General features: G+C 43.5%; 1 protein-coding gene across 1 annotated transcript in view; it reads right to left on the bottom strand.

Annotated features, from left to right (window-relative positions):
* Positions 1-12,079, bottom strand: part of PHACTR2 (phosphatase and actin regulator 2) — a 77,244-nt gene that overhangs the window by 47,945 nt on the left and 17,220 nt on the right. The window contains exon 2 of the mRNA XM_042877686.1: positions 458-625. Coding sequence (XP_042733620.1) covers positions 458-625 — 168 coding nt within the window. The remainder of the gene's footprint in view (positions 1-457; positions 626-12,079) is intronic.

Genomic DNA, 12,079 nt, shown 5'->3' with positions numbered 1-12,079 from the left:
TCTTTTCTTTTCTTTTCTTTTCTTTTCTTTTCTTTTCTTTTCTTTTCATGATCACATCTGCTTCTCCTCTCTGAACAGACCAAAGTTCTGTTCCCATGAAGGCAAGGTTTGTTTCATACCCCAAACCACTGGCTACTAGTAGAACACAGAGACATTCCCAACACACCTGATGATACAAAGTACACAGCTTCATGTTTCTTAGTTAAAAAAAAATGAGTGTTACCAACATCAAAAGAATATAATATGTATTGAATACTAAGTTAATAAGCCACACACTTCGATAACAGGCTCAGGACAGAATCTGAATAAGGTTTTTCCTTGTCAAAGGTCAATTTTTGTGTATGTCCAATACTGTGCCTAAATTGTCCCTGACATGTCTGAACACCTCTTCAGCTATTACCCTGCAAAGCCATCACAGCATTTCCTGCTATTTGCCACCAAAGGGCCACATTCATACCTGCTGACGTTTCTCTGAATTTGTCACTGGTCTTCTTCTTCCTCCATTTCCAAGGTTTAAAAATTTTGCCAATGGTAGAAAGTTTGCCCTTTCTCTTGAAGGGAGGAGTTTGGGATCCTGGGGCTGGTCCATCTGAGTTAGCGATTGAAGCTTTATCCAAGCCATCAACTGCACAAATAAACAAGAAAAGAAAAGGTCACTGAATGATAAAAACCAAAACAGTAGCTAGAAGCTGAACTGTTCCACTGCCAGATTGCAAAAGGCTGTGTGGTGGTTCCCATTTTTTTGTTGTCTGCCCAAAAGGCAGTGGCATTTTATAGCAACCTACACCGCAACCCAGTCCTCACCCTCATTAGCCCCACACTTCCCTTTGCTCAGCATCCTCACTACAGCCACAACAGCTGCTCACACCGCCTCTGCTCTGCATGCTTCGGTGGTTTCTCCTCTCTACTGAAGAATTCCTTTCAACACATTTACGTGATGTTTTTTTTCCTATCTTTGGTAAAGCTGAATAACTAGCTATCATCACGCAGAAAACAAACCCATACAATGTACAAACATAAACTGTTTCTTCTGAGTAAAAAAATATAAAAAATTAAAAATCCCTTTTAAAAAAAGCTCTACTGGTAACTGTTCTGGATGTGGAATAGAATAGTTCAGTTTGATGTTCCTAGTAATCAGTTGTTCACAAAGGAGTCTGCCACGAGTCAAGTTTCATACTAACAAAACATATTTAACAATAAGCTTTTGGGTTGTAGCCAAAATTTAAAGCCAGTATTTATCATCGATGGCTGCAACACTGAGTTTTTGTGAACAAAATTAGCAGTTATTCCACAACAGGTAGTTAAATGTAGCATAAAGTTAAAACGAATTTTCTGGAAATTTCCCTCAGAAGACCCCAATTATGTATTTCTATATAAGAACTACGGTTTATTAGAGCCTTCCACTCCTAAACCTCCAAATACTTCAAACCTGCTTAGCTTTATTCACGTGAGAAGCTTCACTGAAGTAAATGCTATTACTTATGTGCATAAAATTAATCATAAGCTTAAATGTTTGCAGCATAAGGGCTCTGTAATTGCTTTCATTCATCTAAACATTCCAATTATAACCAATTTGGAACAGAGCTGATGCCACTGTCAACAGAAATAATGATAATCATAGATCATTAAATCAGAAAGTGCTATTCAAAGTAGGAAATATCACTGTTCCCATTTTACAGATGGAAAATATGAGGCACAGAATAGTTAAGTGTTTAATGTCATAGAATCATAGAATCATAGAATCACCAAGGTTGGAGAAGATCTAAAAGATCATCCAGTCCAACCGTTCACCTATTCCCAATAGCTCCTACTAAACCATGTCCCTCAACACAACATCCAGTCTTTCCTTGAACACCCCCAGGGTCGGTGATTCCACCACCTCCCTGGGCAGTCCATTCCAGTGCCTGACCACCCTTTCTGAAAAGTAATACTTCCTCATGTCCAGCCTGAATCTCCCCTGCCGTAGCTTGAAACCATTCCCCCTGGTCCTATCACTGTTACACGAGAGAAGAGACCGACCCCCAGCTCACTACAACCTCCCTTCAGGAAGTTATAGAGAGCAATGAGGTCTCCCCTGAGCCTCCTCTTCTCCAGGCTGAACATTCCCAGCTCCTTCAGCCTCTCCTCATATGGCCTGTGTTCCAGACCCCTCACCAGCTTTGTTGCCCTCCTTTGAACACGTTCCAGGGCCTCAATATCTTTCTTGCAGTGAGGGGCCCAAAACTGGACACAGCACTCAAGTTGCGGCCTCACGAGTGCTGAATATAGGGGAACAATCACCTCTCTGCTCCTGCTTGCAACACTGTTTCTGATGCAAGCCAGGATGCCATTGGCCTTCTTGGCCACCTGGGCACACTGTCGGCTCATGTTCAGCCGAGCATCAATCAATACCCCCAGGTCCATTTCCTCTACGCAGTCCTCCAGCCACACCACCCCAAGCCTGTAGCGTCGCCTGGGGTTGTTGTAGCCAAAGTGCAGCACCCACAAGCAATTTGGCCTTGTTGAAACTCATTCCATTGGCTTCAGCCCAGCTCTCCAGCCTGTCCAGATCCCTCTTGTATGGCCTTGCTACCCCCAGGCAGATCCACACTTCCAGCCAATTTGGTGTCATCTGCGAATTTACTGAGGGTGCACTCGATGCCCTCATCCAGGTCATCAATAAAGATATTGAAGAGGACAGGCCCCAGCACCAACCCCTGCGGAACACCACTCACGACTGGTCGCCAGCTGGATTTGACTCCATTCACCACCACTCTCTGTGCCCGGCCCTCCAGCCAGCTCCTTACCCAGCCAAGAGTGTACCCATCCAAGCCTCTGGCTGCCAGCTTCTGCAGGAGAATGCTGTGGGAGACAGTGTCAAAGGCTTTGCTGAAGTCTAGGTAGACCACATCAACAGCCTTTCCCTCATCCACCAGATGGGTCACTAGATCATAGAAGGAGATCAGGTTGGTCAAACAGGACCTGCCCTTCATGAACCCATGCTGGCTAGGCCTGATCCCCCGGTCACCCTGCACATGCCGCATGATCTCCCTCAAGACGATCTGCTCCATAACCTTCCCTGGCACCGAGGTCAGGCTGACAGGCCTGTAGTTCCCCGGATCCTCCTTACGACCTTTCTTATAAATGGGAGTCACATTGGCAAGCCTCCAGTCTTCTGGGACCTCACCAGTCAACAAGGAGCGCTGACAGATGATGGGAAGCGGCTCGGCTATCACCTCCGCCAGTTCCCTCAGCACTCTCGGGTGGATCTCATCTGGCCCCATCGACTTGTGACAGTCCAGTTGGAGCAGTAGGTCTCTGACTGTTTCTTCCAGAATCACAGGGGAGTTAGTGTGGTCCCCAGCTGAGATTACCAGGTCAGAGAGAGGAGTATCCTGAGGATAACTGGTCTGACTTTTAAAGACAGATGTAAAGAAGGCATTCAGAACCTCTGCCTTTTCCTTATCCTCAGTGGTCACATTCCCAGCCTCATCCAGCAAAGAGTGGATATTCTCCTTTGTCCTCCTCTTACTGTTAATGTATTTATAAAAGCGTTTCTTATTCCTTTTCACCACAGTGGCCAGGTTAAGTTCAAGCTGGGCTTTTGCCTTTCTGATTTCACCTCTACACATCCTAACGACTTCCTTGTATTCATTCTGACTTGCCTGTCCCTCTTTCCACAGGCGGGAATGCTTGTTTGTCAAATAGCTTCCTGAATTCTAGTCCTCTGTCCTAGTTGTTAAAAAGATGCATACTCATACACATATCATCACAGTGCAATCTTACTATTCTGTTTCTCAGAAAAATGGCATTTAATGAATCCTACATTTGTCCCAGACTTTAGATTGGTCTAGAATGCTATAAAAAAACTCTTAGTGTGAGAAAGCTGATGTAATGCAATCAGAGTCCAAGAAACTTTATTCCTTAACACTGAAATGAAGTACTGGGACAAAAAGATCCATTATATAACTTCATTGAAATCTACAGTTAAAACCAGAGATAAATTTGTGTGAAAATGATAATATTCAAATCAATAAATCTGAGTTGTGCTGTAGAATACAACAAATCCTACGCTGTTAGAGATGGAACAGATAGCTTAAGAAAACTTTGCCAGCAGAAATTACTATTATTCAGATACATGAGGATTTTTTTTTTCCTTGGGTACTTTCTGGTCTTATAAAAAAGAGATAAAATGAAAGGATGGTATTGAAAAATGTAACATCAAGATTTTGGTAAGGAGGAGGCTAGGCCTATCCCTTGCATGAGCAAGCTTCCTTGCTTGCACATCCCAGAAAACATAACCAAGCAGTCTTTCGGGAAGTTTAGGATGAGTCCCTAACAGGTGGGTTGGCTGGCAAGAGATGGAGATCAGAAGGCCACCAACACCAGCCAGCAAGCAGCTCTGGAGGAAGAGAGAGGCATGGGACAGCAGCAGGACCTCTGCAGGGTTGCCCTGCCTGTAACTAGGGAGTGCGCTTCTCTCTAGGTTGGCAGTCAGTATCTGTTGAATGAAAGAAGTACAATTACTTGAAGGGTAGTTACAAAGGTAAGATAGCTTCACTGTTCTTGGCAATTCCAGATGACACGAAAAGGGGTGAGAGCCACAAGCAGTAATTTCAGAGAGCCAGGTTAGATATAAGGAACAGGAGAATGGTACAGCACTAGAACAGGTTGGGGAATCTGTGTCCTTGGAGGTTTTCAGGGCTTGACCAGGTGTGATCTCATCTGCTGCCAGCAGCCACCACGCTTGGAGTGAGAGGCTGGACTATGTCACCTCCCAGACAACATTTCTGCAGTGCTGGGGGATGTGGAAAGGCATGGTTACTTGTGAAATCTGTGCTAGGAAATCTTAAGAATCAGAAGAGAGAAGATGAAGAAAAGGGATGAAGATCTGGTGGCTGAAGAGTTCAGTCCTGGGACAGGAGCCAAGAATTATCTCACTGGCAGAGGCAGCCCATGAGTTCATTAGTGAAAAGCTACCCACTCCTTGGTGGCAGCAGGACAAAGCCCATGTTCTTGTCTTCATTGGCTTAGGAAGGCTGGGTTATTGATGTGAAGAGCCTGCACCCTGGTGATAGACAGCACAGTCTCTATAAACACTGGAACATAGATCTTTTCAAATCTTCCTGCATCACGGAGCCCAGCCTACTACAAGCAACTACTTCCACAAAAGCCTTGTATAAATTCTTTCTCCTGTGCCTGCCACAGGAATGGAGGAGAATTAAGGTTCCAACAGTTCTCCACCAAGAAACATGAATTTGGATCACTTGCTGCTCTGCCCTCTGCTGAAAATACATAACTCTGAAATAGTGATATGCACCCCAGCTGAAAAAATCCATCTGCTTCAAATTAGCCAGTATATGAAAAAAAGGATCAATTTAGTGGTGAGTGATTCTGTTTAGGAAGACTGCAACTCTTGAAAGTAGGATTCTAGATTAACTCCTTCTGAAAATAAAAGATGAGTTTATTTATCAAATGGGTTTCATGAGAGCTCACAATTAGGAATTTGCTTATCCTTCCAAGGAGTCTAAGGATAAGGCTGTTACAAAATGGAGATTGAAAAACATAGTGAAATAAAAAAAGTTATCGTTGGAGATAAGTTCTGTGTTAATGCTCCCTGAACATTCACTGTAAACAGTGTGACTCTGACTGTTCTTGCTTCCATCAAGTTTTTGCTTCCGAAGGAAACCTCCAAGCTGCTCCAACTTGCAGAGCTTTGGTTTCTATTTTAAAGCTGCTCTGAAGAGCATGAACTGGATTTGCTAAGGATAAAACTAAATGGGAAAGCATTTCATGCTCTAGATGCTGAGGAACATTCAGTCTCGAGTACCATGATACAGCCAGTTTGAACCAAAACAGCTTCAACTGTTTTACTCCACCTATTCGCTCCCATCATGCTACACTGCTTGCTAATGTAGACAGTCTGAATAAATAGAGACAATGCATTGGTACCAGTAGTGCCCCAGATAATTTGAAAGGTCCAAAGTAACCAGTCCTGCACTGCTTGACACATCTGTGTCTGTCCTTACTTACTAGCCTAGAGGATAGCATTTAAATCAACATGCTCAGGGATCTATCAAGTCCAGGTAACAAAAGATACAAGGGAAATAAGTTGTAACGAACATCACCCTCTCAACTTATTAACCATTCCCACTGATGCCATCCCAAGCATTTTATCATGACCCCCAAGAGGAGATCTTGTGGTAAAAAGCCAACTGCAACGCTAACCAAGACATTGAAAAGCCAAATCATGCTGGCAGAGGCTGTGAACTCAATGAAGGAAACAAAAAGCTCTCCCCTGAGTTTGCAGGCAGCCACCAAAGATCAGATCAGTTTACAGATGACCTTGACTTTCCCATAAACCATCAAAGATTGAAATGCCTCAATTGCTTGGCCTAGGAAGGCTACTTTCAAGAAGCAACTTTGATCTCTGTTGCTGTCTGAGGGACACTTGTGCTCTGAACGATCTCCAGAGACATTGTGCAACTGGATTGCACAAATGCAAACAAAACCAAAAACAAAATGCAAAAAAACAAAAACAAAATTCCTTAGTTTTCTGGTGGCATGGTACATTTCAGCACTGAGATGTTTGTGTCAGCACTGAAATATGCAAATACCTTCTTCAGGTAAGAACTTGCTTTACAAAATGCAACTAAAACTCTCCATCCAATTGTTTCAAGCAAGTCTGATAAAAATGTCCTTGAAATAAATAGCTGTGATTCTACTGGTTCCAGGCATTTTGGTCTAGAATGCAGTGAGGATATTCCTTTTTAAAGCTTTGGCTTAAGATAATTCAAGAACAGAAAAAAGACTGTTCTATTTATGCAGTATGTTGTTCTGTACTTTTACTGATGGCAGTCAAACTAGCAAGCCAATAGAAGAAGCTAACTTCAAGACTGAATACTAGAAGTAATGCAGATTATACATATATATGTACATATATATATATATATATATATAAATCTTCTGGTAGGACCATATTTTAATAGGCAAAGGATCAAAATTACTGGCTGGTAGCTTAATGCTAGTAATTTATGTCTTTGACAACTTAAAAAAGATAAAATCCAGATAATTAGATAGCTATCTAACTACAGTAGGATAATACTCAAAAGGTCTTATTTAGAAGAATCAATTCCTGAACCTGAATAGTTTTAAGATTCTTTCCCATATTAGTACATATTCACATTTAGTCATAAGGAGTAGGAACTTATTAGATAGACTGTGCTGTAAGCAAGTATGAACATATCTCATAAATTCGCTGTAAAATTGCTGGAAACAATGCCACTGAAAAAGTTCAAATAGTTCATTCTATTCACAAAGACTCTTGAGATCCTGGAGTAAAAGCAATTAAGGCTACATCCAACAAAAGAAACAAGGCAGAATTTAGGTGTATTTGTCAAGAGTTGTGCTACTGGGAGCCTGAGAGACTCTGATCACAAGCTCCCTGACTCTGAAAGTGCAGGTGCTGTAATTCATGGCATTAACACTACCTGAAACCTCCACTTCTCTGCACGTAAAATAGAAACCTAGACGAGTCTCACAGCAGATAGCTTTGGTGATAAAGCCAGCCTACGAAGTTTCTTCTCTGCATTTCCATCTGCTCATTCTTGACCCTATAAAAATATGCTCTTCCTTCAGTTGTAAAAATACAACTGTTCATCAGGCTGCATCACAAGTAGATCTCTGAATGATCCAGACCAAAAACGCCTCCCCCTTTCCATCCTCCTTCCTCTTTTAAAAAAGGTTATTTTTAATCTGGGTCACTGCAGTGCTGTACTCTTCAGCACAATCCTACAAATTTTGAAGTGTCGGGACTGAGGAGCAAGCTGTGGTATGGGACAGATCGGGCAGGGTGGAGAGCCTAAATCAGCTTCACAGCTGCAACCAGAATTCTGTGACTGTAGTCACGGCCACAGCAGCACTGAACAGTTCAGCATATACTATGTGCCTGTGCCTGAATGAATCCATTAAATGAACATGAGCTTGCCTACAGTATTCACAGCATGGTCAGAAGATGTGCACTCCTCATCCTTCCTGAAAGAATGCCCTGCCCTTCCTTATCAAAGAACACCCTACCTGGTAGAGGGCATAATAGTCCTCCGCAGAAAGCAATCTGGAGGCCATTCAGCCAAGAACAAGAGAGAGAACACCATGAAGAAGGGAATGCTGTGCTCAGGAAGCTAAATTAAGTAGCTAAATTAACTTATAAAGATATGGGAATTCACGTGTACATAAGTGATGTATGGGCCTTCTTTGACAAGAACAGTCACTCTGCTTAGATAAGAATCACTTGAATCATTGAGTGGGAAAAGGCATGGATCCAAGTGCTCCACTGACATTGATGTGCTATGGGTAGTACTGGCACTACATGTCTCACTTGCAATATTAATGTGGTATCACTCCATCACCCTTGAAGTGTGGGAGGATAACTTTTGTTGCAACACGAGTGACCTGGGATATTGTCATATCTAACTGTAAATGCATTGAGAAATGCAACAGAAGATGCAGCAGATTCAGTTCAAAATTACCTTATGTGTGGATTTAGGTCAGCAGAACTTCTATATTACTACCAGTTGGTTGGTTCAGTCATTTTTTCTTCCCGTTACCGCACCCCAGATGTCTGCAGGAGTGTGCTGCAAAAGTCATCTTGGTTTATTGAGACCTCAAAACCTCTTTTTGACAGTGTTATGATTTTCTATACAGTCTTGCCAAAGGGAACAGAGTTTGAAGTCATGGTTCTTATGCCAGCAAAATCAACATGTTTGTGCAGCTGCATATTATCCCAATTTAGTGACAAGAACAATAACTCATCGACTTGCTATAGAGTATGGTAAGCCGCTTATTCCCACTGCTTACTGGAAAAAAAAGCAAGACACTGCATGGTAAAATGTTTGACATGGTCATTAAAAAACAGAAGTCATTCTGACACAATCAATGTCATTTTCAATAAATCTCCCAAATTCTGTAATGTTATAACAATTTTTCTTGACCAAAACCAGATGGAAAGACAGGTCTTTTTCCTCTCTCCCTTCTTGCTTTCTACTTGGAAGGAAGAAAATGCAACTAATCCCCAGTGGATAAACTGACAAATTGGAGAGCTATAATCTACCTCAGAGCAGCACAATGAGTTGGCATCCAAATGCTTTTGCCTAGCCATACATCTGGAGTTTAACTCTGGGGAATCTCTGTCATGAGCTAATTGACTTGATTGTGTTTTAATTAAATGAAAGGAAAAAGCTGAAGTTCAAATGTAGGCGGCTGAATGGTAATTTCCATATGGAACTGCCAATGTTGCAAAATGTTAATTGGGCCTCCTGCTGGCAATGAGCTAAACAGGGTGGGCAGTGGCTACTTCAGATGGGTTCAGGCTGCTGCCTGAAAGCAGCCAATGTGGGTAGTGAGTGGATCCACCTGGGGATCCCTTCAAGGATCAGCCATTCAGGGGCAGCCTGAATGCCCCCAGGCTTCTATGAGAGTAAATGCACTTTTTGGGTTGATGGAGCCATATGTGAACCAGCAGTGCTGAAGCTCAGAAAGTTGAACCACTATAAGACTGAACCACATAACAGGCAAAATGTTGCCTTGTTGCAGAAAGCCGAGCACAGTGTGGGGCAGGAAATCCAGCTATTACATCTGTAGACTAGAGGCAATATTCTGTTTCCCCCTTTGGTGAGAATGCCCTGCCTAACCTCTGCATAAAGCACAGACACTGCTACACAGGTACTTACAATGGACAGGAGACTATGTTCCCCCCAAAACAACATGATGCATACCCAAGGCTTCAACATGTTAGCTCTATGCTGCAGGAAAAAAACAAGCCAGGAAATCCTATGCTAAGTTAGGTCTGCTGCAAACTCTGCATGGCTCTTTTCTCCTTTACAGCCAGCACCACATTAACCATGCACAAACATTTCTAAAGCCTTTGGAGAACAGCATGTTAGCATGGAAGAGGAACACCCTGCCACCCAGAGCACAGTTGCTGTGCACAGAAGAGGAACATGAGCCAAGTCACACATTTCAGACTTCAGCAATGATGCTGACTCCAACATGCATTTATTCAAGCTCTCTCTCTCTCAGTTGTACACTTGGGATTGATTTGCTTAGAGCCTGGGAGAGCTTGTTCAGCTGTTTGTCTTTTGGGCAGGAACTCCTCACCCCACAAGTAACAGCTTTCCAGCAGGCAAGCAGGGGACTCGACAGGCTGGAGGGCTGGGCTCGGGTGAACCTGATGAGGTTCAACACGGCAAAGTGCAAGGTTTTGCATTTGGGCCGGAGGAACCCCAGGCACCTGTACAGGCTGGGAGGAGCGGTCCTTGAGAGCAGCTCGGCAGAGAAGGACCTGGGGGTCCTGATGGACGAGAGACTGAATATGAGCCAGCAGTGCGCTCTGGCAGCTCGAAAGGCAAATGGGATCCTGGGCTCCATCAGGAGAGGGGTGGCCAGCAGGGACAGGGAGGTGACTGTCCCTCTCTACTCGGCTCTTGTGAGGCCCCATCTGGAGTACTGTGTCCAGGTGTGGAGCCCTCAGTACAAGAAAGACATAGAGATTTTGGAAAGGGTCCAGAGGAGGGCGACTAAGATGATCAGGGGGCTGGAGCACCTCCCCTATGGGGACAGGCTGAGGGAGTTGGGCTTGTTCAGCCTGGAGAAGAGAAGGCTGCGGGGTGACCTCATTGCAGCCTATCAATACCTGAAGGGAACCTACACCCAGGAGGGGAGTAAACTCTTCAAAAGGGCTGACAACAGCAGGACTAGGGGAAATGGATCCAAGTTGAAGGAGGGAAGATTTAGGTTGGATGTTAGGGGGAAGTTCTTTACTAGGAGAGTGGTTAGGCCCTGGAACGGGCTGCCCAGGGAGGTTGTGGATGCCCCGTCCTTGGACGTGTTTAAGGCCAGGTTGGACGGGGTCCTGGGCAACCTGATCTGAATGTGTATGTTTGGTGGCCCTGCTAGGCAGGGGGGTTGGAACTACATGATCCTTGGGGTCCCTTCCAACCCGGGTGATTCTGTGACTTCAGCTTGGCTTTCCATTGCCTTACACAGGAAAGAGGAAAAAGGCAGTGTTAAAATAGGACTTAAGGCACATTTGCTGCTCAGTTTCTCACCCTGGCAGGATTTCTGTTCTAACTACACTAGGGTAAACTACAAAGCACCTCTTTGCCTTAGAGTTACCTTAAGCATTGCTCTTTTTTTTTTACTGTTTGCTTATTTGGTTACAACAGCCACATCTTAATTGTTGTTGGTTGTGTTAATTCACAAGCTATCACATTTAGGTGACACAGGTAACTACAGCAACCTAAATGCAGATGAAGTGTTTGTAACATGCAACTTTGGAGTTACTTCTCAGTATGGCTTTCATTTCCATGGATTTAATTCTACTGAGAAAAAAAAAAAAAGATAAATAAAATGTGCACTGTATAGAGGCAACAGAAATTCCACAGGCAATACAGCTGAACTAGGCCCAAGTAAACTGCCCTTTTCATGTCTGTGAGAGTCTCCTACCACATCTACAAGGGCAAGTGATCTAGTGGGGGGTGGTTCTGGGACACATTAACAAAGCTGTTATACCTCTATAATCACACTTTCCCTGCTTTCACCTGCTTCTCATGTCAAAATGCACAAAGGGTTTGCTTAAGGAATGAATAAACATAAGGCTTGTAATATGCCCACCAACATGTTTGCAAATTCAGTATTTATATTTTGGCATCATGTAGCCCTTATCAGAACATCCGCACCACCTCTTGATCTCCAGCCCAGTGTTTAATTTCCATCCCTGCAGCTTTCCCAGAAAGGAATAAACAAATCTGCAGCAATTCCATTATACAAGTCTGAAAGTGATCTGGCTGCAACGGCCTCAATACCTCCTTGCTGACCAGAACATGGGTGGCTCTAACCAGAAGAAAAGGGATCATCAGTTTAAGGCAGGCTGTTTATTCCTCTCTCTTCAACCCCAGTACTTCAGTGGAAAGAAGTAAATGGGAATTTTCCAGACAGTTACATCTTCCAGATATACGAAAAATGGGGTTAAGGGTCACATTCTGGATCCTAGCAACTTTTCCATAGAAACGAGGAAAAGCTCAGGTGCAGAAATAGAGATGTG

Source organism: Lagopus leucura, unplaced genomic scaffold, assembly GCF_019238085.1.
Source record: "Lagopus leucura isolate 7727_CA_CO unplaced genomic scaffold, USGS_WTPT01 Super-Scaffold_73, whole genome shotgun sequence".
In the NCBI taxonomy this organism is placed as follows: domain Eukaryota; kingdom Metazoa; phylum Chordata; class Aves; order Galliformes; family Phasianidae; genus Lagopus; species Lagopus leucura.
Note: the sequence above shows the minus strand (reverse complement) of the source record. Positions and strands in the feature narration are given on the sequence as shown.